This window comes from Sorex fumeus, unplaced genomic scaffold, assembly GCF_029834395.1.
Source record: "Sorex fumeus unplaced genomic scaffold, SorFum_2.1 ptg000122l, whole genome shotgun sequence".
Lineage (NCBI taxonomy): Eukaryota > Metazoa > Chordata > Mammalia > Eulipotyphla > Soricidae > Sorex > Sorex fumeus.
The window spans coordinates 14,050,251-14,072,519 of record NW_026606179.1 but is presented as its reverse complement, the minus strand read 5'-3'; the positions used below and the strand labels follow the sequence as shown (position 1 = coordinate 14,072,519).

At 56.9% G+C, this 22,269-nt stretch overlaps 1 protein-coding gene across 1 annotated transcript; it reads right to left on the bottom strand.

The window, feature by feature from the left end:
* Positions 1–3,766: 3,766 nt before the first annotated feature.
* PPP1R13L (protein phosphatase 1 regulatory subunit 13 like) lies at positions 3,767–21,996 on the bottom strand. Its single transcript, XM_056136641.1, has 13 exons — positions 21,762–21,996; positions 15,084–15,160; positions 14,831–14,973; positions 13,520–14,033; positions 13,323–13,421; positions 13,146–13,237; positions 12,482–12,935; positions 11,147–11,598; positions 7,315–7,446; positions 7,084–7,217; positions 6,829–6,995; positions 5,465–5,664; positions 3,767–4,313 (listed from the first exon to the last, which is right to left on the bottom strand). Exons 2-13 carry the CDS (start codon positions 15,136–15,138, stop codon positions 4,275–4,277), a joined length of 2,481 nt encoding a protein of 826 aa, XP_055992616.1. The 5' UTR covers positions 15,139–15,160; positions 21,762–21,996; the 3' UTR covers positions 3,767–4,274.
* Positions 21,997–22,269: the final 273 nt, after the last annotated feature.

The window sequence follows — 22,269 nt, the reverse complement described above, 5'->3', positions numbered from 1 at the left end:
GGCGATACACATTGATTGCTCCTGGCTCTGCACTCAGAAATTACTCCTGGCGGTGCTCGAGGGACCATATCCATATGGGATGCTGGGAATCGAACCAGGGTCGGCCGCATGCAAGGCAAACGCCCTACCCACTGTGCTATCGCTCCAGCCCCTCTACATACATTTGTAATCCTTCCTCGTTCAATCTGCTTTTTCATTGTTGCTTTTTGCTGTGGTGCAAAGGACGGACGAATGCTGTTCTGGCGGGTGGTCACCAACCCAGCTGCAGTGACCTGAGGGTCCTCTTGGTGCATTTGGGACCAAACTCTGTCCCCCTGGCCAGCCAACAGCAATGGATGAACGAAGGAATGGGGGCCACAAAGCTGATTGGTAATCAGTGACCGTTGTATTCAAGTCTCACAGAGTTAGTTATATCCTGAAGGGTTAGGGGTAGCAATTACACATAGGTGTGGTACAACATTATCATAAATAATGAACAGCAGTAAAGCCCTTCCTTCAGGGGAAACTCTTCTAGGAGATACTCAAGGACAAAATCTCATCTAAGTGCTCAGCACTCTGGGTTCCTGCTAGGAGATTCGCCCAAGGGTGGAATTCTGTCTAAGGGCGTATGACTTTCTCCTTTCCTTAGCCAGTATCCATTTAAGCAGCCATATTAAATTTACTTCTTAATAATATTTCTAGTCATTTTGTATGGACACAGTAAGAGATATATTAAGCTCATGGGGGTGGTTCTTCCTGGGGACATATCGCTATATATCCCAGACTACAGTCCTCAGGCCAGGTTAGTCTTTTCTAATCCCAACAGGGTCCTTATTCAGTTTCTTCTTTTCGGTCATGTCAGAGTTTGCTCCGTGACCATGCTCTTAACTTATTATATTTCTTATGGCCCTTAGCCTGAACTTTTTTGATGCCAGGGTAGCTTACTGCTTGCCCTGGGTCCATCCAAGTCCCTCGCCGGGACCCTCCTTTTGGGGATGTTAGGAAGTAACGGCAACTGAGGCTTAACTCAAGTAAATATGATGAATGTCCAGGAGTAAATATTATTCAGAGTCAATTAACTCCTATGTTACAAAAGCATAGCATTCACTGTCTTCCTGTGTCTATACAAAAAGGATATTGCACTAAAATAAACAATGCAAAGGACATAAAGGAAACAGAAAAGCAACATTTCACTTACGTATACAATATCTAGAGCCCTCAGAAGAATTTGACTTTACAAATTACAGCGTCTGATTTGGGGATATTTGTGACTGACAAGGGAAGAAGAGCACAAAGGGGAGGTTAAAGAGAGATACAGAGGACTGGGAGTGCCTGGTGGGATTGAGTGTGCCTCGGGAGCACTGTGCTGGCAATAACTCAACAAACCTAAGCTCCCTTCAAGAGGAGCAAGGACCAACCAATGTCACATCTTAAAATGCTTAGAACTATAATCCAACAGCAGACAATGAAACCAGGGTCTCCCCCACATGAGCATGTGCTCTCCAGTTCTCGTCCTTTCAAATACAACTGCTTGTTTGTTGTCGTTACCATGTCTTGATAACATGGAATGGGAAGAAATGGGAGTGAAGATAGACGGCCAACAAGTACACCTCCTCCGCTTTGCTGATGACATCATTCTAATAACACCAAACATTAGCCAAGCGGCACAAATGCTGGCCGACTTTGACTGTGAGTGTGGAAAGGTCAGACTGCAGCTGAATCTCACCAAGACAATGATCATGAAAAACGAACTAATCCCTGACGTTCCATTTGCTCTCAACAGAACAAACATCTCCGAATGCAGCAGCTATGTGTACCCGAGTCGAGAACTCAACATGAGGAACAACTTGGCACCAGAACTGCTCAGGAGGAAGAGAGCAGCATGGAGCGCCTTCAAGAACGTCCAATAAGTTGTTAAGAGGACGAAGAATCTCCAGCTCCGAGCACATCTTTTTGACTCTACCGTTCTTCCTGGGCTAACATATACCTCAGAGACCTGGGGTCTACGAAAACAGGAAGAGAATGCTATTCGGGTATCCCAGTGAGGAACTGAAAGAGCTATGCTTGGAGTATCACGCTTCACTCAAGTGAGAGAAGGAATCCGGAGTTCCGACCTTTGTCGACAATCAAGATTCAGGGATGCGGGGCTGGAGCAATAGCACAGCAGGTAGGGCGTTTGCCTTGCACGCAGCTGACCCGGGTTTGATTCCCAACATCCCCATATGATCCCTTGAGCACCGCCAGGAGTAATTCCTGAGTCAAGAGCCAGGAGTAACCCCTGTGCATCGCCTGGTGTGACCCAAAAAGAAAAAAAAAAGGAAAGAATAAAGAATCAGGGACGCTGTCTTGTTTGCCAAGGCGTCGAAAATCAGATGGGCCGGACATGTAATGCGATTCAGAGAAGACCGCTGGACTAGAGCTGTTACCGACTGGATTCCACGGGGACGCCAAAAGGCCGCCACCTACGAGATGGTCAGACTTCTTCGTCAAAACCCTGAACAAAGAGTTCAAGGCTCTTTGTGTTCCTGGAGCGAGCAGATGCCATTGGGCTACACTAGCACTAGACAGGGACAAATGAAAACATTACTGGCACCTACTTGAGCAATGGGATGACAAGTGATACAAGTGATACCATGTCTTCATGTTTTTTCATGCTTTGGAATCTCCTTTGATGTCTTTTTTCAACTTTTTTGGCTTTCTGTGTCACACCTGGCAATGCTCAGAGATTATTCCTGGCTCTGCACTCAGGAATTACTCCTTGCAGTGCTTGAGGGACCATATGGGATGCTGGGGATCGAACTCAGGGGGGCCATGTCCAAGGCAAATGCCCTCCCCACTGTACTGTCACTCCAGCCCCCTCCTTTGATGCCTTAAGAATTTTACTTTTCGGGCCAGAGCCATAATACAGAGGCTTTGGTGCTTGCCTTGCACCATTTGACTTGGGTTCAAATCCTGATGTCCCATATTGTTCTTGGAGCATGACCAAGAGTAATTCCTGAGTGCAGAGCCAGGAGTAATCCCTGGGCATTGCTGGGTGTCACCCAAAAAGGCAAAAGTAAATAAGAATTAAAAAACATTTTTTTTAAAGTTAAATAAGAAATTTTTCTTGGTTTTGGAGCCTTAGCTAGCTCTATGCTCAGGGCTCACCCTGAGTAGTTCTTGGGGAACCCTACACTGTGCCAGAGATCAAGCCCCGGTGCCTGTATGCAAGGCAACCTTACTTGCTGTACCACCTCTCGGGTCCTAGGTCCTTAAGCTTTTGTTTTTGTTGCTTTGTTTCTTGGGCCATATTCAGCGATGGTTAGGGCTTATTTATGGTCAGTGATCCCTGACCATACTGAGCAATGGTCAGGGCTCACTTCTGGTGGGGCTCAGGGACGATATGGGGTACTCGGGGAACCATATGGGATGCTGGGGGATTGAATCCAGTTGTCTGCATGCCAGGCAAGCGCCCTACCCACTGGACTATTCCTCCAGCCCTAACATGTGTCTACATTATTAAATTGATTTACAGAATAACAAGGGCTGGAGCGATAGCACAGTGGTAGGGCGTTCGCCTTACAAGCGGCCAACATGGCCGCCCCGAGTTCGATTCCTCCGCCCCTCTCAGAGAGCCCGGCAAGCTACCGAGAGTATTCGATATGCCAGACACAGTAACAACAAAAGTCTCCAATGGAGACGTTACTGGGCCCGCTCGAGCAAATCGACGATCAACGGGAGGGCCTTTACTTTACAGAATAACAACAAAGAACAGAATCCAAAGAGGAGGGCAGGCGTCCACTTTTGTGCAAACTACCTTTATTTATAAAGAAAAAGTTGCATTTTGTTACAAAATCAGCACGACATGAAGGCACACTGATTGGCTGGAGGTGGGGACCGAGCCCTCCAGGAAGAGATGAATATACTCCCACCCCTCCCCTCCCTACCAGGCTTGGCTGGGAGGTTGGGGACTAGCTGGCTGGGGTGGGGAGAATTTGGCAGAGGGGGGGTCAGGAAGGGGTTGTCAATATGAGTGGGAGGCACTTAGGTTGGGATTTGATTGGCAAACGGGAGAAGGGAGTCTTCTGCCCCCATCCCCACGATTCCCCGCACCTCCAATATCCCCCACGACTAAGGCAGGTTCCTAAATTTTAGGCTGCGGTTCTCCTCCTCAGAACCTCTGTGGGCGCAGGGAGCAGGCGGCCAGGACCCAGCCCTGTGGCGGGTTGGGGTGCAGGGAGGCGCGGCAGCCCCTGGAGCATCAGTGATACGCCAGGCTGCTTCCTCCTGTCTCCGCTGGAAACGGTTCTCTCTGCTTACACCTTACTCCTTGGGGCCTTCACTCTGGGGAACAGCTGCGGGAAGACAGAAGCGTCAGACGCCAGGGGCTCCCCTCCTCTCATTCCACCCCCCTCCCTTCGCCCATAGGGATTACTTCCGGCTCAGTGTCACTCCTGGCTATACCTAGGGGATCTTGCAGTGATCAAACTTGCATCTCCCGCATCAAAGCATGTGCCCCAGCCCATGGAGCCATTTAGCAGGCCAATAAATAATATGATTATTATTTCTTTTTTTGGGGGGAAATCATACCCGGTGGTGCTCAGGAGTCAATACTGGCTCCACACTCAGGAATCACTCCCAGTGATGCTCAGGGGACTATATGGAGTGCCAGGGATTGAACCTGGGTTGGCCCCATGCAAGGCAAGCACACTTCCCGTTGTATATTGGCTCTGACCCATTAACCAATCTTTAGAGCTGGAGAGATTGCACAGAGTTAAGGAGCTTGTCTTGGGTTTCAATGACCCCTGTTCAACCCAGGCAGCACATATAGGCCCCAGAGAACCATCAGGGGTCACTCCTGATCATAGAGAGAAATTGCCCCTGGGCAGCACAGGGGGTGGTCCCCCAGGCCCCCTAAAAAACAAACAGTGCTTTAACTCCCCCTTGCTAAAACAGAATTCTTTCTTACTCCCACTAAAATTGATTCTTTTTGTTTTTGGGGGTCACATCTGTCTATGTTCAGGGCTTACTCTTGTGTGCTCGGGGATTACTGAGCTCTGTGCTCAGGGATTACTCCTGGAGCGGCTCAGGGGACCCTAAGGGAGCCAGGATTGAATCTGGGTCAACCACATGCAAGGCAAAGCACCTTACCCTCGGTACTACAACTCCAGTCCCAACAGATTCTGCTTTAACTTCTCCAGTAGTGTAATTGGAGAGATACACATCACCCAATCCAACACCCAGGCAGGTAATATTGGTGAGCACCCAAGGGTTACCATGAAGCAATTCTCCCAGGGGAGACAGAGCTGAATGGGATGAACATATGATTCGCAAGAGGGAAGCCCTGGTTGCATCCCTGGCATCGCATGGTCCCCAGAACATTTAGGGGAGCTCTGACCTCCTCTTGTTCTCCCAGAAGAAGAGGGTCCCTCCCCATCCCACACCCCTGCAGGACCATCTCCCATCTCATCCCCCCTCGAGGCCATCACGTGATCTGCCGGCTCACCCCAAAGTAGTTGCGGGGCACGTAGCCCTCCTGGCCATGCAGGGAGGCCCACCACCAGTCTGTCTCCTCCGGCCCGTCCCTCCGCAGCACGGTGACCGACTCGCCCTCGCGGAAGGACAGCTCGTCCCCGAACTCGGCGCTGTAGTCCCACAGGGCATACACCGCCCCGTTGTGCATGAGCCCCATGCTCTGCTCCACGTCTGCAACGAGCCAGTGACCACCCGTGATCTCCCGGCACGGGGCACGCAGGGACCCGCCCCGGGACCTGGCTCCGGCCTGAGAAGTGGTGGGTGCCCCAGTTTGGGCCGGGCAGCCTCCAGCATCGGGGATAATTGGGGTGCACCAAGACGGGGGAGGGGTCCATTCACTCCTGTGCATGAGTGACTCTCCTAGGTGGTCCCCGCTCCCACGTAGTCAATACCGTCATCAGAGGGCACAGGTCCCCCACTACACCCTTCCAGCTGCCCCATCTCCCCCTTTCCGGATCCTCCCTTTTTAAGTAATAAAGCTTCCCCCAGAGGCTTTTGCGGGATCCAGGATTTCCCCCCTTTGTCCCCCTTGAATAGTTCAGTCCGCTCAGTTCCTTCTTGCCCCCCACTTCCGGTCAGGTGTGTTTCCCCCCCCCATCTCCACGCCCTCCCACCTGGCCTCACCCCCTAGACGGAGCAGCTCACGGGCGCCACCTACCGGCAACAAGGTGTCAGGGCGCCAACACCTCCCTGGCGCCCCAGACTTCCTACGGTGGCTCCTAAACTCCCTCCGCAGCCCGGTTCTGGGGCAGGCAGGTGCTAGAAGGCCAGGTTCTCACCCCCTTTCCACCAAAGGAAGCGCCCCGCTAGGCTCACCCCCCCACACACACACCCTGTCCCATCCCGGCTCTACAGCCCGACTCCAATGTGGCCCCAGATGTGCCTCTGCGACCCTAGACACAACCCCTCCTGAAGCCCCGCTTTAGACTCCACGGAGGGCAGCCTCCAGACCCCTCCGCAGAAGCCAAGGCTGCTTCGCCTGTCCAGGTGTGTACTGGGGCGGGGGCGGGGGGCTCTCTCCAGCGGGGAACTGACCCCCGCTAGCCCAGCTCCAAGCCAGGGAGAACGACCGTCTAGTTGGAAAGGTCAGCTGCGTAACACTGTTGCCTTTGTCCCTCTCTTGTGTCACTGTCCCCCGTCCCCCACCTCCCTGCTCCCACTAACCAGGTGGGAGGCTCCTGGTCAATCCTCTACACGTCGCCCCCACCCCCACCCTGCTAGGTCCATGCATCCAAGTCCCCTCTCTCCCCCGACCACCTCCCCCTGGGCCGCCAGGGCACCGGGTCCCCGCGCGCGCACGCGCGCCACTGCGCTCCCGCCGGGCGCGCCTCGCACCTGCCAGGTAAGTGGCGCAATCTGCGTAGCCCTCGCGGTAGGGGTCGCACTTCTCGATGGCGGTGGCTCCGTCGCTGAGGGTGGTGGCGAAGATGGCCGCGCCGTGCTGCACCAGGGCCGTGCAGATGGCCGTGTCGTTGCACGACGCGGCGCAGTGCAGCGGGGTCCTGCGGGTGAGGCAAGGGCGCGCGGCGCGCGTGAGCGGCGGTGCGGGGGGTCCCCCTCCACCCGCCACGGCCCCCGGGGGACACTCACCAGCCGTGGCTGTCGGGGGAATTGACGTTGGCACCCGCCGCGATGAGGAAGTCGACGATCGGGTAGTTGGCGCCGCAGATGGCGTTGTGCAGGGCGGTGATGCCCTCCTCGTTGGGCTGGCTTGGGTCGTTCATCTGCGGGGAGGCATAGGGGACAGGCAGTGAGTCCTTAGGGTGCCCGCTCCGGAGCTTATGGCGCCGTTGTCCGTCCGCGCCCGCGGGCAGTGCTCACCTCCTTCACCGCCTGCTGCACCACGTCCAGCTCCCCGGTCAGCGCCGCATCCAGCAGCAGCACCAATGGGTTCAGGCGCGCGCGCCGAGCCTTGCGCGGGGAACCCGCCTTCCGCAGCACCGAGCGCATCTCCTGGGGGGCAGAGTTCAGAGGGTTGAAGGGATGACGGAGGACCGGGATGATCCCTTGTCTGTTTTTATTGGCCATACACAGCGGTGCTCAGGGATGACTCCCGGCTCTGTGCTCAGGGATCACTCCTGGCGAAGCTTGAGGGGTGCTGGGGATTGTACCCCTCTGTGCCAGCTGTGAAAAGTAACTGTCTTCCCCGCTGGCTTATCTCTCCAGCCTCTGGTCCTTAACTCTGGTTACCCACCAGATGGACTGGAACCCAGGGAGGTGCACAGACTCTGGGGTCCACAGAGATTTCAGGGGGTTCTTCAAGTTAATAAGCTCCAATTTCCTACCAATCCAGAAATCCAGAGTTTGGGAAACTGGGCCTTCAAACTCATGAGGATGTGGGGAGAGGCTAGAGCTGATGATTGTGGATGGAAACCAGGCATTTGTGCAGTCCCTCAGTCTCATTTCCAAAAGAAATCAGGGGCCGGAGTGATAGTAGAGCGGGGAGCATGCTTGCCTTGTAGGCAGCCAACCCAGGTTTCATCCCTGGCATCCCATAGGCTCATCTGAGCACCACCAGGAGTACTTCCTGAGTGCAGAGCCAGGAGTAAACCCTGACCACCACCAGGTGTGGTGCCAAAGCAAGCAGAAACAATAAGCAGAGTAGTGTTGTAATATGGAATTAATATTTTTGCTTGCTTTGGGGCCATTCCTGGCAGTACTTGAGCGTCATTCCCAGCAGTAGCTTGGGGACTGTGCAGTGCTGGGAATAGAACCTGGGGCTCCCCCATGCTTTGCATGTGCCCCACAACTCTGAGCCATCTCCCCAGGCTTAGCTGTGATTTTGTGATCCAAATGAGAAGTGTTTTGAATTTTCAGCTTTTGGTTTTTCTTCCCAAGGAGGTGTGGTTTGGGGTCACACCTGCCAGTGCTCAGGGGTTACTCCCAGTTCAGTGCTTGCAAGACTATATGGTGCTGGGAATGAAATGTGATCTTCCTGCGTGCAAAGCTTTGGCTTGCTAACTTTGCAATGTCTTTTTCTTTTTTGACTAAAGTTAAAACTTTTTTTTTTTTGCTTTTTGGGTCACACCTGGCGATGCACAGGGGTTACTCCTGGATCTGCACCCAGGAATCACTCCTGGCGGTGCTCGGGGGACCATACGGGATGCTGGGAATCGAACCCGGGTCAGCCACGTGCAAGGCAAACATTCTACCTGCTGTTCTATCACTCCAGCCCCTAAAGTTAAAACTCTTGATCAGTATTCTTCTTTTTTTTTCCCCTTGGTTTTTGGGCCACACCCAGCAGTGCTCAGGGGTCACTCCTGGCAGTACTCAGGGACCCTATGAGATCAAACCCTAGTTGACAGCATGCAAGGTAAGTGCCTTCCCTGCTGTACTATCATTCTGGCCCCACTAACTGTAATTCTAAGATCTTCAAAGCTTCAGGAGCTCAGGATCCAGGATCTCGGGTGCCAAGGTGGACACCAGGATTTCTTTCCAGCCTTCCAGGAGTTCTCAAGTTTCCCTGTGGGCAGGACCCGGCAGATTTTACTGGCTAGCTTATACCCTTTCAAGACCTGTCATTCTTCCTCTGTGCTTTCTTCCTCTGTCCAAGATCCAAGGTCTCAATAGTTTTTTTTCTCGACCCTCAGGAGGGCATGGAAATAGGCATTTAGAGTGTTCACCTGAAGCCCCCACTTCTGTGTACCCACAGAGAGAGATGGGTACTTTTCATGAGATTCCTAAGGGGCCCCTCATCCTCCCCCTGACAAGAGACAGGGACCAAGGCCAGCAGGCTAGCAGAAATTCCTCTCCTGGCTAAAGGTCAACAAAACTCGCAGCAAATTGGCTAAGTGCCTTGGGACTCGAGAGACTACAGCAGGGAAGGCGCTTGCCTCGCAGCAGCCGACCTGGGTTCTCTCCCAGGCACAAAATCCGGTCCCCTGAACCCAGACAGGAGTCTTTTTATTTTTTTTTCCTCTTTTTTACTCTTCCCTGGCAATGCTCAGGGGTTACTCCTGGCTCTCCACTCAGGAATTACTCCTGATAGTGCTCAGGGGACCCTATGGGGACCAAACCTGGTTCCACCGGTGCAAGGACCTCCCCCCTGTGCTAACACTCCAGCCCCAGGCGTGAAACCTGAGCACAAAGCTGGAGTAAGCCCTGAGCTCTGCTGGCTGTCCCCCTCTCAAAAAATTTGAATTTCGCAGGGGCGAAGCTACACGTAGGGGTACTCAGGGCTCTGTGCTCAGGGAGGCTCCCACCCGGGATCAGGCAGTCTCAGGGATCTAACTGGGATCAGCCAAATACAAGGCAGCACCTTAACCCCTGGACAATCTCATGGGCTCTGAGTCTTTTATTCTTCGCTCCCACTTGGGGGCCACCAGGATGCTGTGGATGAGCAGGGCATAATGAGGTGTTGGGACTTGGGGGCCCCAGACCCACCCAGCCTGGCCTCCAGTTCTGAGTATCTCCCTGTCCCAGAATCTAAACACATATTAACCAAGTCCTGGAAGATGGGGCAGCTGCTCTGCCCATTTTACAGATGAGAAAACCGAGGCCCAGTGAGTCTCCTGGTGTTCTACTGCTGACCAGGTCCCTGGAGCTAGGGGCTTATAGCCAGACAGGCAGAGGTGGAGAGGGAAACACAAACAGGGATGGCCTCGGAGGCCAGAGACTCGGAAGGAGCTCTGAGTCAAGGCCTCCGAGGCCTGTCAAGTCAGTTTATCAAGCGTGGCGAGGCAGCTTTGACTCAGAGGGCGGTGGAAGCTTTCTAGCCACAGCTGGGGCGTGATGAGGCGAGAGAGATCAGAGACTGGGAGAGGAGGGGATGGGGTGGGGTGACCAGAGTCAGAAATGGTATGGTGACGGTGGGGGGCCGGAGAAATAGCATAGTGGGGAGGCGCTTCCATGTGGCCCACCCGGGTTCGGATCCCCCCTCCCCCCTCCCGCCGAGGTCCCCAGAGCACCACCAGGAGTAATCCCTGAGCACCGATGGGTGTGGCCCCCAAATGAAACAAAAACAGCATAATAGAAGGCAGGCAGAGAAAGTCTCTGGGTGGCCAGGCCTCCGTTGAGTATTATTTTGGGGGAAGGTTTAGGGGACATCACTCTCTGCAGCTCAGGGATCAAACTCAGAGCCTCACCTATGCCTGGTGGTGCTCGAGCCACATCTGGGGCTTCTGGGCTCCTCCCTCCCATCAGAACGCAGGCACAGGGGCCTGAGCAATAGCGCAGCAGAGAAGGCATTTGCCTTGCACGCTGGTGACCAGGGTTCAGTCCCAGGCATCCCACAGGGTTGCACCCCAAAACAAAATCAAAAACTAAAATGAAATAATATTTTTCTTTTTGGGTCACATGCTGCATTACTCCTGGCTCTGCACTCAGGAATTACTCCTGGCAGTGCTGGGGGGGGGGGGGGGAACCCATATGAGATGCTGGGAATTGAACCGGGGTCGGCCGCATGCAAGGCAAACGCGAGGAGGAGGAGGAGGAGGAGGAGGAGAAGGAGGAAGAGGAGGAAAGAAGAGGAGGAGGAGGACGAGGAACAACAACAACAACAACAGCAACAACAACAACAACAACTGGCGCCGGCGCAGCTGGAGGTCCTGGTTAGCAGGGGGCCAGCAGCATGCAGAGATGAGATGGACCAATTCCCAGGGGGTCCTTCTCCCCTCGTCCAGCTGGAGGCCCCTTTCGGCGCTAATAGACGTACCTGGCTCTGCGGCTGCTCCTGGGGGCTGCTGTGCTGCGGCGCCGGCTGTGGGATGGGAACAGGGGGGGCCGGAGCTGGGGGTCCCGCCCGGGCCTCGGCCCCTTCGGTGATGGGCGTGAGGTCGGGCTCCGGCGCCCCGGGCCCGCCGTGGCGGTGGAAGAGGCGGCTGATGATCTGCTGGTACTGCTTCTTGTGCGTGGGCGGCAGCGCCACCGCCGGGCTCTGCTCCATGGAGCCGCGGCGCTTGAGCGGCCGGGGGATCTCCGCCAGCACCCGCGCCACCTCCTCCAGCTCGGGCACCGACTGGGCCTCGGGGGGCAGTGCCGGCTGCAGCCGCGTGGGGCTGAGGGGCCGCGTGACCGCCTCGTCCCCCTCGCCCGCCTCCAGCGCGGGCGTCAGCAGCCCCTCCAGCTCCGGCTCCGGCTCCAGCTCTGGCGGGGGCTTGGGGGGCGCTAAAAAAGAGCAAAAATCATATCAGGGCAAGGGGGAAGAGAAGGGTGGTCCCAGAAGTCTGCCCACGATTGGTGGGACCTGCCATCAGCACACCTTCTCTGTGTGACCTCAAGGCAGTTTCTTTTTTTTTTCTTTTTGGGTCACACCTGGAGATGCACAGGAGTTACTACTCCTGGCTCTGCACTCAGGAATCACTCCTGGCGATGCTCGGGGCACCATATGCGATGCTGGGAATCGAACCTGGGCCAGCCAAGTGCAAGGCAAATGCCCTACCCGCCGTGCTATTGCTCCAGCCCCTCAGGGCAGTTTCTTGCAAGGCAAGTGTCCTCCCTGCTATACTACTGTCATTGATCAGAGGGCCCAGGATGTATGGATTAAATATTCTAATGGCATATTTCAAGAATATCAGATCTAGTGGGACCAGAAAGCACAATGAGCTGAGGACATGCTTAGCATGCAGTAAGCCTGGGTTCAATCCTGGCTCTACACAGTCCTCCAAACACTGCTGGGAGTGAGCCCAGAGCACCAATCTGGGAGTAGTCCCTAGGCACTGCTGGATGTGCCTTCTAACCCCCCCAAACAAACAAGGATAGGTCCTATCACTATTCACCATTCCTATTAAATAAGACAGGTTCAGAGAGGTGAAGGGGCTTGTCTAAGGTCACACAGCATGGAATCAGACAGTCTGACTGTTGGTCCATGCCTAGCTGTGGGTCATCCCTGAGTCCTGAGCAAATTCCCAAGCTCCTCTGGCTTAGCCTCCTGCAGAAAGAGTGTCTGGAAACAGCAGCTTGGAAGGGACGATACCCCCCAGACAGTGCCCCGATGGGTCTGGTCCTCTCTCTGCCCAACCCTCTGGGTCCCCCCTGCAGACTCACTCACCTTCGCTGGTGCTTGTAGGGAGCCAGGTCTGCTGGGGTGGCTGTGGGGCTGGGGCTGGAGGCTGAGGCTGAGGCTGAGGCTGGGGCTGTGGTTGGGGCTGAGGGGGCAGCTGGGGCTGGGAGGGGGCTTGGGGCTGGAGAGGCAGTTTTGGGGGGGGCAGCCGGGAGAAGATGGGGGAGCCAGGGAACATGGCCCGGCTGCCCCCGTGCTCCCAGAAGGCGTTCTGCAGCTTGAATATCATGCTGAGGGGGAGGGGGCGCTGGCGGGGGGCGCCGCGGGGCTGGGGGCTGGAAGGGGGCATGGGAATTCGGCTGACGGGTTGCCAGCTACGGGGCAGCGTGCCCGATGGCCCCGCCGAGCCCAGCGATCGGCGGTAACTGCCCACATCCGAGCGCCTGTCGCTGGCCAGAGGGGAAACCTTGTAATTTCGGGGCAGAGTGGCGCTGGTGAGGTCCTGGCGGGGAAGAGAGAGGGAAGGAAGGAAGGAGGTGGTGACTCAGGCGAGGAAGATGGGGTGAAGGCAGGGGTGGGGGGGGCGGGAAGGTGGGAGAGAAAAGAAAATCCCAGCTTGGAAGCGTCCAGAAGGGCATGAGAGCTGGCAGGAGACAGGGAAGGCGGCTTGTCCACACCCCCCCACCCTCCTTCGCCTTCCTCAGCCCCTCACCTTGCCAGGGGCCCCCAGCCCGTCCAGGCTGCTTTCTCTCCAAGGTAACAGCTGCAGACCCGGCGAGGCCGGCCGAGTAAAGACATCCAGACCTGAGAAGAGAACCGAACCGTTGGGTTTTGGGGCACCCTACGTAGCTGGCAAACCCCACTTCCCCGCCTTACTGCCATCACTCACGCTCATAGCTCGCCGTCTGGGAAGACTTCTTCTCGTACGCCACGTCCAGATCGGACTCGTTCCAGGCTTTGGGGGGCCGCCGGCGCAGTGTCAGGTCGTCTGCGGAGACGTGAGCGAAGATGAGTGGGTGGGTGTGCCGGGGACGCGGGTTCCCACCTCCCCAGCTCAGGGGGATCACCCCACTCCCAGCAATTCACCTTGAGCGCGCAGAGGCGGGGCGAAGGCGCTACCGCCCGCGCCCAGCAGGGGGCTCCCGAAGGCGGCCGGGGGCGCGTCGTAGGCGGTGGCTGGGGGGCGCGGCGAGGGCCCGCGCTCAGGGAAGAAGGCCTGGGGTCCCTCGGCCAGGGGGCTCCCTCGGGGGGAGCCGGCGCGGCCCAGGAAGTCGAAGGGCGCGGGGGGGCCCTGCTGGCGCAGCGGGCCGGCTCCGGGCCGCGGGGAGGGCGCCCGGCCGAGGGAGCCGCCCGCGCCGTCGAAGGTGCGGGGCCGCGGGGAGGGCGCGCGGTCCAGGCTGCCGTAAGGGTCGGGCTGCAGGTAGAGCGGCGCGCGTGGGGACGACGGCCGGCCCTTGGGGGACAGCGGGCTGTAGGGGTGCAGGGCCGGGGAGCTCTCGGAGCGTCCGAAGGGGCCTTCCGCGCCGTCGGGGGCCGTCTTCCTGGGGGACCCGCGGTTGCTGAAGAGCTCCGAGACTGGGCTGGAGCTGTACCGGGGCAGCTGTGGGGAGCCGGGCATTAGTGGGTCAGAGGGGCGTCATGGGGAGTGGGGAGGAAGTCAAAAGGGCTGTCCCATGCCGGAGTCAGGGGCTGGGAACGGAGTCCCGAGTCAGGGCTGAAATCAGCACCTTTGGGTCACCTATTAAAAAGGCAAGTGGGGGACTGGAGCAATAGCACGGTGGGTAGGGCGTTTGCCTTACACGCGGCCGACCCGGGTACGATTCCCAGCTGGGGGACCTTCACATGGGGACCCGTATGGTCCTCTGAGCACCGCCAGGAATAATTCCTGAGTGCACCGCCAGGTGTGACGCAAAAAAAAAAAAAAGTGACCGGAGAATGTAGCTCAGCAGTCAAGCTACATTCCCCTTTTGGCGGGGAGAGTGTTCACACCCAGCGATGTTCAAGTTACTCAGCAGTATGTAGTACTCAGAATGTAGCTCAGCAGTCAAGCTACATCCCCCTTTTGGCGGGGAGAGTGTTCACACCCAGCGATGTTCAAGTTACTCCTGGCTCTGCACTCAGGGATCACTCCTGGCAGTGCTTGGGGGACCATATGGGATGCCGGGGATCGAACCCGGATCGGAAGTATGCAAGGCAAACGCCCTCCCTGCTGTACTTTCGCTCCAGCCCCCCTTCCCTCTCTTAAAAAAGCGATCTCAAGTCGCTCAATACCTGCACTTTCAGGTCAGCCTGGCCTGAACTGGCGGCAAGAAGTGGACTCTGGTTGGGGGTAGGGGGTAGGGGGTGGGGTGGGGTGGGGGTGGAGCTGCGCGGGGCCAGGGTGGGGGCCAGGCTCACCCGAGGCGCGGCTCCGGCCTGCGAGCCAGGGGGCGCTGGCGAGTCGGACCAGAGCGACTCCAGTTGCTTGGTGAGCTCGTCCACTTTGGCCGCCGCCGTGTCCAGCTCCATCTGCTTCAGGTCCATGTGCTTCATGGCCAGGGCTGGCCGGGAAGGAGAGGTGAGGACCGGGCCGGAGGGTGCCCCCAGCCGCTTCGACCCTCCCCGCACCCAGTCCCCGCCGGGCAAGGCCCGCCCCCTCCTCTCTGCTCACATTGAAAGTTGAGGTCGAAAAGGTCCCGCGCGCTCTGGAAAGCCTCGCTGTCCATGGTGCCGGCCGGAGCGGGGCACCTGCCGAGAGAGGAGAAACCTTCTCAGTCTTTCCTCCCGCCCCCGAGAGATAATATTGGTGGGGGCACACCTGGGGATGCTCAGGGGTTATTCTGGCTCTGCACTCGGGGATCATATGGGATGTTCAGGGGATCGATCATATTGGATGTGCAGGGGACCATATGGGATGTTCAGGGGACCATATGATATGCGGGGGATAGAACCCGCGCTGGCCGTATGCAAGACAAGAGCCTTAAGCGCTGTACTATTGTTCCTCCCTGTAAATTTTTTCCTGCTCTTTGGGTCACACTCTGTGATGTTCAGGGTTTACTCCTGACTCTGCACTCAAGAATTACTCCTGGCAGTGCTCGGGGGACCATATGGGATGCCGGGGATTGACCTTGGGTCAGCTACATGAAAGGCAAATGTCCTACCCGCTGTACTATCGCTCCAGCCCCCCTATTTTTTAAAAAATTGTTGAGGGACCAGAGAACTAGTATGGCAGGTAGGGTGTTTGCTTTCAATGTGGCTGACTCAGATTTAATCCCTGGTATCCCATATGATTCCCCCAAACATGGCCGGTAGGCCAGTAGTAATTCCTGAGTGCAGAGGCTAGGAGTAATCCCTGAGTATTGCCAGGTGTGCACCCCCTCCCCCAAAAGCACTGTAGCACTGTCCTCCCGCTGTTCACCAATTTGCTCAAGCAGTAACGTCTCCATTGTGAGACTTCTTTTTACTGTTTTTGGCATATCCAGTATGCCACGAGGAGCTTGCCAGGCTCTGCCATGTCAGTGAGACACTCTCGGTAGCTTGCTGGGCTCTCTGAGAAGGACGGAGGAATCGAACCCGGAACCCGGGTCAGTTGCAAAAGACAAAAAAAAAAAAAACCACAAATAGACAAACACCATTGTGTTGTAATTTCCTCCCAGGGTTGTGAATTTGGCTTTCTACCCCCTCATTCTATGGTCAAAACCCCCAATGCAGGCAAGAAAGTGGGGCTCAGGGGCTGAGAGATGGGTCAAAGGCTGGAACACATATGTTCTACGCATTGGGCCCCAAGTTCCAACCCTGGCACCATATTAGCCCCCAGCAGCATTGCGGGCAGCCCTGGTGGACCCCAACAGTGCCCCACCAGCACTGTAGCATTGAATGGTTGAATTATCAGGCCCCGCATTGCTGGGAGTAGCCCCAGGCACCTCGAAAAAAAAGATAAGAAGGTGGGGTTCAGGAAACATTAATCCCAGGACATCCTGGAGCCAGTTGGCAGGCTGGGCTCCCTGTCAGGACCTGACTTGTCCTTCTGGGCTGTCTTCAGACCGGAGGGTCCCGAGGCCAGGGACACCCAACCGCCTCTCCCCAGGGCCCACACCCAGAAAGAAAACTGCTTCACAAGGACCCAGTGTTCCTGGAACGGCCAGGGAGGTGGCTGGGGGCAGTGGTCACCAGCCCAGTGGGAGGGGGGCCAGGCCACCAGAAACCGGTCCAGCCGGCACCATCATGATCCCCATGGCAGCCGCCATGCACACCCAGCTGCCACCTCCCGCTGCTCCGGGCTTTGCAGCGCGGGCTTGGTGGGGCAAGCGTGGGCAGCGGGGCGGGCCCCAGCATGCCCATTACGGCCGCTGTCTGGGAAAGCTCCGAACAGAACCTGTTGGGGCCAGTGGCTCATCTGGGTGTGTTGGGGAGTGTCGTGTGACCCTGGGCGTTGCGTCTCCACCTCCTAGGGCTTCAGTTTCCCCACCAGTGAAAGGAAGGGGCCAATCAGCGACTCAACCTCGCAGGCATCAAGATTCTGAAAGGCAGGCCGGAGCAATAGGGCAGTGGTAAGGTTCCTGCCTTGCATATGGGACACCTGGGTTTGATCTCCGGTATCCCATATGGTCCCCCAAGCGCTGCCAGGGGGGATTCCTGAGCACGGAGCCAGGAGTAGTCCCTGAGCATTGCCAGGTGTGGCCCCCAAAACAAAAACAAGATTCTAAGAGGCAAAGAGGGCTGTTCTGGGAATTTGATAAGCACTGAAAACCTGCAACTTCGGAAAAGACAGTTCAAGATTCCTGATGGGAACAGGCTCGGATTCTCCAAACGGACTCATCTAGATTTCTTAGAAAATACCCATTTCCATCCAATACCCATCTCCTCGGGCTGGAGCGATAGCACAGCGGGTAGGGCGTTCGCCTTACAAGCGGCCAACATGGCCGACCCGAGTTCGATTCCTCCGCCCCTCTCGGAGAGCCCGGCAAGCTACCGAGAGTATTCGATATGCCAGACACAGTAACAACAAAGTCTCCAATGGAGACGTTACTGGGCCCGCTCGAGCAAATCGACTATCAACGGGAGGGATTTACCTTACCTTTACCCATCTCCTCAAAGTCTCAGGGAATGTGGAGGGTACCATAGGATGTGGACAGGCCCAAGGAGGGGCACATTTAGGATTTAGAGGTGGTAAGACCCCTGTTCACCCACCACCCTGACAAAAGTGTCTCAGTTTCCTGATCTGAAAAGAAGAAAAAAGAAACACAGCCGACCACTGAGGGCTGTCGGGAGGGTACAAGGGACCAGAGGTGTAGCTGAAAATGTCTGGACCTCAGGAACCCCAACTCAGGGATTTTATTTTTATTTATTTTGGGTTTTGGATCATGTCCAGCGATGCTCAGGGGATACTCCTGGCTCTGTGTTCAGGAACCACCCCTGACATGCTTGGGGGACCATATGGGGGATGCAGGGGATCAAACCCGTATTGCCCGTGTGCAAGGCAAACACCCTCCCTGTTTTACTATTGCTCTGGTCCCAACTCGAATATTTTAGAGCCTCTGGAATATCCAGGAGACATCGTGTCTGTCAAAATAGACAAATGAGGGTCCTGAGTGATCATCCAGGGGGAAGGTGCTGCCCTGCATGCACCTGACCAGGGTTCCATCCAGGCACCCTCTATGGCCCCCAGAGACCTGCCAGGAGTCACCCCCGAGCACAGAGCCAGGAGGAAACTGTAAACAGCGCCGAGTCTACCTCCTCCCCCTGACCCCCCCCCCAGACTCCCCCCAAGACAGATAAACAGTGCTGGGATCAGGGAGATAGCTCAAAGGGCTGGTGTGCAGATGGGGGTTTGATCCCTGGCACCGTGTGAGCTGGGCCTGCTTTCTATTTCCCCCAAAAGTAACACCAAAATTCACAATGGCACGCAGCCTCCGGCGGCAGCATGCTGGCAGCGAACGGTTACTTAGGGATGGGAAAATTTCACGATCCCCAAGTCTGTTAGGCTCCACATAACACTCTGGGTGGAAGGAAATGCCAGGCCTGGGCGTGGGGCCGGGCTGGGGCGGCTGCGGGCGCAGCGGCCGGCAGGGGGCGCTCAGGGTCACGGCCCGTCCCGAGTCGGCCGGGCGGACCGCGCCTGAGCTCAGACCCCGGGAATGTGCTGCGGGCCCGGGCAGGTGCGCAACCTCCTGCGGCAGGGGAGTGGGGTTCGGGCGGGGCGCAAGGGCGGCACGGGCCGCTCCCCGGCTCCCAGGCCCGGCTCCTCCCTCCACCCGCAGGTCTTCTCCGCCCGGCTCCTCCCGCCCCCGCGAGTTCTCTTCCACCCCCGAGTTACTCTCCAGCCCCGGTCCGGGTCCCCGTTCCCAGCTTCCCCTTCTGATTCCACATCCCAGCAGGGTTATTCGGGGTGAAGAACCCCGCGGGGCGGCGGGACGAGACACGAAGGGTTTCTTGGAGCAGTCGTCTTCCGACGGACTGGGCAGGGCGAACCGGGATGGGAATGACACAGCTGTGTCCCCACTGCTGAGGACGCTGCGACGCCCCCCACCCTTTCTGGGACTTGGGAGACAGTGGGCGTGGGTCGGGGTAGAGAACACTGGGTGGGGTCTCCCAGGAAAGTCTGTGTTCGGTGTTAATTCTTTATTTTTTGCCCAATCTTCCTCCGGTACATAGGGGGGATGGACGCAACAGCTCCCTGGCGTGAGGTTTGGATGACATCATTTGTGTAGTGTTTGGCTCTGTGGCTCTGAGCAGGGCATGAATCCAGTCCACACATTGAGGGTTCTTAATTACCACTGTTTCCCTGGTTATTCATTAAGAGAGCACAGGATCAGACCCACTGAGTCACAAACTCCAACAGTGGGGAGAGCCTTGCATGGGCCAATCATGGATGGATCCCGAGGGGCATCACATATGGTGCCTGAGCACCACCACAAGTAATTCCTGAGTGCAGAAAGCCAGGAGTAACACCTGAGCATAGCCAGGTGTGACCCCAAAAGCAAAAAAAAAAAAAATCCAAAATAATCCCCCAGTCTCTCCCCCACCCACCAAAAGACTCTTTCAACTCGTTCTGAACCAGAGGCAAAATGTAAGAGGGCTCAGGGGCTGGATCGCAGTTTTGTGGCTGCAAGTTCAATGCTTCTTGATGCATCACCTCTGGGGGCTCCCAAACCCAAACCAAGCACCAGTACTTTTTGAGATTCCACAAGCCCGAGGATTTGGGGTTGGTTTGTTTTGCAGGTTTTGTGTGGTTTTGGTTTTGTTGATCAAATTTGAGCTTTCTGGGGCTGGGGCGATAGCACAGCAGGTAGGGCATTTGCCTTGCACACGACCGACCCGGGTTCGATTTCCACCATCCCATATGGTCCCCTGAGCACCACTAGGAGTGATTCCTGAGTCCAGAGCCAGGAGTAACCCCTGAGCACTGCCGCATGTGACCCAAAAAGCAAAAAAAAAAAAATCTGAGCTTCCTCCAGGCAATGTCCGTTGAACTCTCTGCAGTCCATAGGTTTTTTGGTGTTCTTTTATTTGCTGGTTTGTTTTTTTTTTTGTTTTGGGGCCACACCCAAGGGATTAATCCAGGCCAGCACTCCAGCTGGGGATAAGCGTATCCCCAGCCCGAGCCCAGAAACACAGAACTCCAGATTCTCAACTTCCTGAGAATTCACCTGGGTGGTGAATTTCCAGTTCTCCTGGCATCCCTGAGTCCCGTCATCCCCCAAAACATAGGGGAGGGGGAGGATGCTTGCCTTGCACTCGGCATGACAGAGTTTGATCCTGGAATCCTATATAGTCCCCTGAGCCCATCAGGAGTGATCCCTGAGTGTAGAGCCAGGAAACAAGCGCTGAGCACTGGTGGGTATAACCCAAAGCAAAAGAAAACAGAAAGAAGAGAGATGGGCAGTGCCCTTTTTTCCAGCCGCAGGGGTAGGAAGAAGTTGTTCCTGGGGGTGGGCAACACCAGTGGGACAGCTGCCTGAGAATTCTGGAGACAACAGGGCAGCGTCTCTACCTGCCAGCCCAGCGCCTGGCTCACTCCAGCTCGGGCTTGGCAACCCCAGTTATTATTTTTACTTTCATCTCGGGCTATCACCAAATGCCCTTCAAGTCCAAACATTGGAAAGGCTGCTTGCTCTCTCTTGTCAGACCCTGGTTTAATCCCCACTCCTGACGCTGGGGGGAGGGGAGGAGGGGGAGACAGAGCGAGGGGAGGGCCAGGGCCCTGCCCTCCCCAGCTCCAAGGACAGACACACACCTCCAGAATTAGCCTGGATCCCTCCCTTATCTCTCACGCCACCCCAGGTCAGACAGACAGGGAGGAGGTGACATTTCTCACCTCGGGGTCAGGGTGCGGAGCCCCGGAAGAGGCAGGTTAGTCTGAAAATCTGGTGGGGAAGGACGGAATGCTTTCCTGGGGATGGACGAAACGCCTTCCTTTCCCGGCAGGGTCAGACCAAATCCTGACACCCACTCCCAACCCCCTCCCCAACTCCGCTGCCGTGGGGGGCCCTTCTAACCCTCAGTTTGCCTCTCCGTAGAAGGCCGTGGTGTAAGTGCCCCGTCCACTCCAGTTTCCCAGAATTCATCCCCTCCTTGAGGGTTTCTCCGCTGGCCTCTCCAATGTCCCCAGGAAACCCGCCCCCCCATCGTGACATTTCCTCACCTCGGTGGAGCAATAGCGGGGGCGGCGCCGCTAGGGGGCGCCCTGGGGCCGAGCCCCTCCCCACACACCGCCCCCTCCCGCGCTGGTTTAGCAGGTCTGACTCCCGGGTTAATGACATGTTGGGGATCGCGCAGCGGCACCGAAAACTGGACAGCCGCCACCATCCCCCCATACTCGCCCCCACCCCGAAGCCGGAAAACGGGAGGGAATACTGGGTTCAGGGAGACCCCGGGTGCTGGCACCATTTCGGGGAACCTCGTCCCCTGCCCCGTGGCACCCCTACATTCCGCTGGGTATTTAAAGGGCTCGGTGGAGAAGGCAGGACGGCCGTCCACCCCAGAGCCCCAGCTCGAGCTTCCCTTTTCTGCCCCAGACTTGGGGGTTCGATACACCAATGCCACTCGAGGACTGCAACTTTCGAAAGCACCGCGCCCCCCACTCCATCCGAGGATCTCGGGGGTTCCACTTCTCCACCTCCTGGGGCCAAAGCGCCCAGAACTTCCATTCCCCCAACTCAAACTCCCTTTCCTTCTGTCCGGGAAAGCCTGCATCCCAATTCTCTTCTCCCCCAAACCCCAGTGACTGCGCACCCCCCAATTCTGCCCCAGGGAACTGGCGTACGAGACCCATCCCGGTCTTTCCAGGGACGCGGGTCTGGGTGCGGGCTTCCCCAAAGACGCTGGACCCCGAGGGGGGGGAACTCACGGGTCCGGGACAGGTCCTGGCACCGGGGGGGCTCCCTCCGGCTCCGGCTCCGGCTCCGGGGAGCAGCGGAGGACGGGGCGGGGCAGGCGCCTGGAACAGGTTAGACGACGTGACTGGAACTGGAGGGAGGCGGGTCCGGAGGGGAGGGGGAGCCGGGGTCACCTCGAGCACCTTGGGACTTGTAGTCCCGGAGGGACAGGACGCGACAGACTCCTTCCATCAGCAGGCACTCAAATCTTTTTTGTAGTTGTTTTTGTTTTGGTGCCACACCCGGCGGTGGTCAGCACGGACTCCTGGCTCTGCACTCAGAGATGTTTGGGGGAGCATGTGGGATGCCGAGGGTCGAACCCGGGCCAGCGCCGGCGTGCAAGGCAAGAGCCCTCCCCGCTGTGGGATCACTTCGGTTCCTCAAAATCTATTTCACAAGAAGGGCGAGTCCAAGGAGTCTAGGGTGACCTGTCCGTGGAAGTCGCAGTCCAGACTCTATCTCTGGGCGGCTGCAGGAGAT

What these genes read in the sequence shown, in the direction of transcription:
- PPP1R13L (XM_056136641.1), bottom strand. Translation starts at nt 15,138, where the DNA reads ATGGACAGCGAGGCTTTCCAGAGCGCGCGGGACCTTTTCGACCTCAAC. An exon ending in TTGCGCCACTTACCTGGCAG is followed by an intron (nt 5,665 to 6,828) that starts GTGCGAGGCGCG and finishes GGCTCGTTGCAG; the next exon opens with ACGTGGAGCAGAGCATGGGG. An exon ending in TGCCCCGCAACTACTTTGGG is followed by an intron (nt 4,314 to 5,464) that starts GTGAGCCGGCAG and finishes GTCTTCCCGCAG; the next exon opens with CTGTTCCCCAGAGTGAAGGC.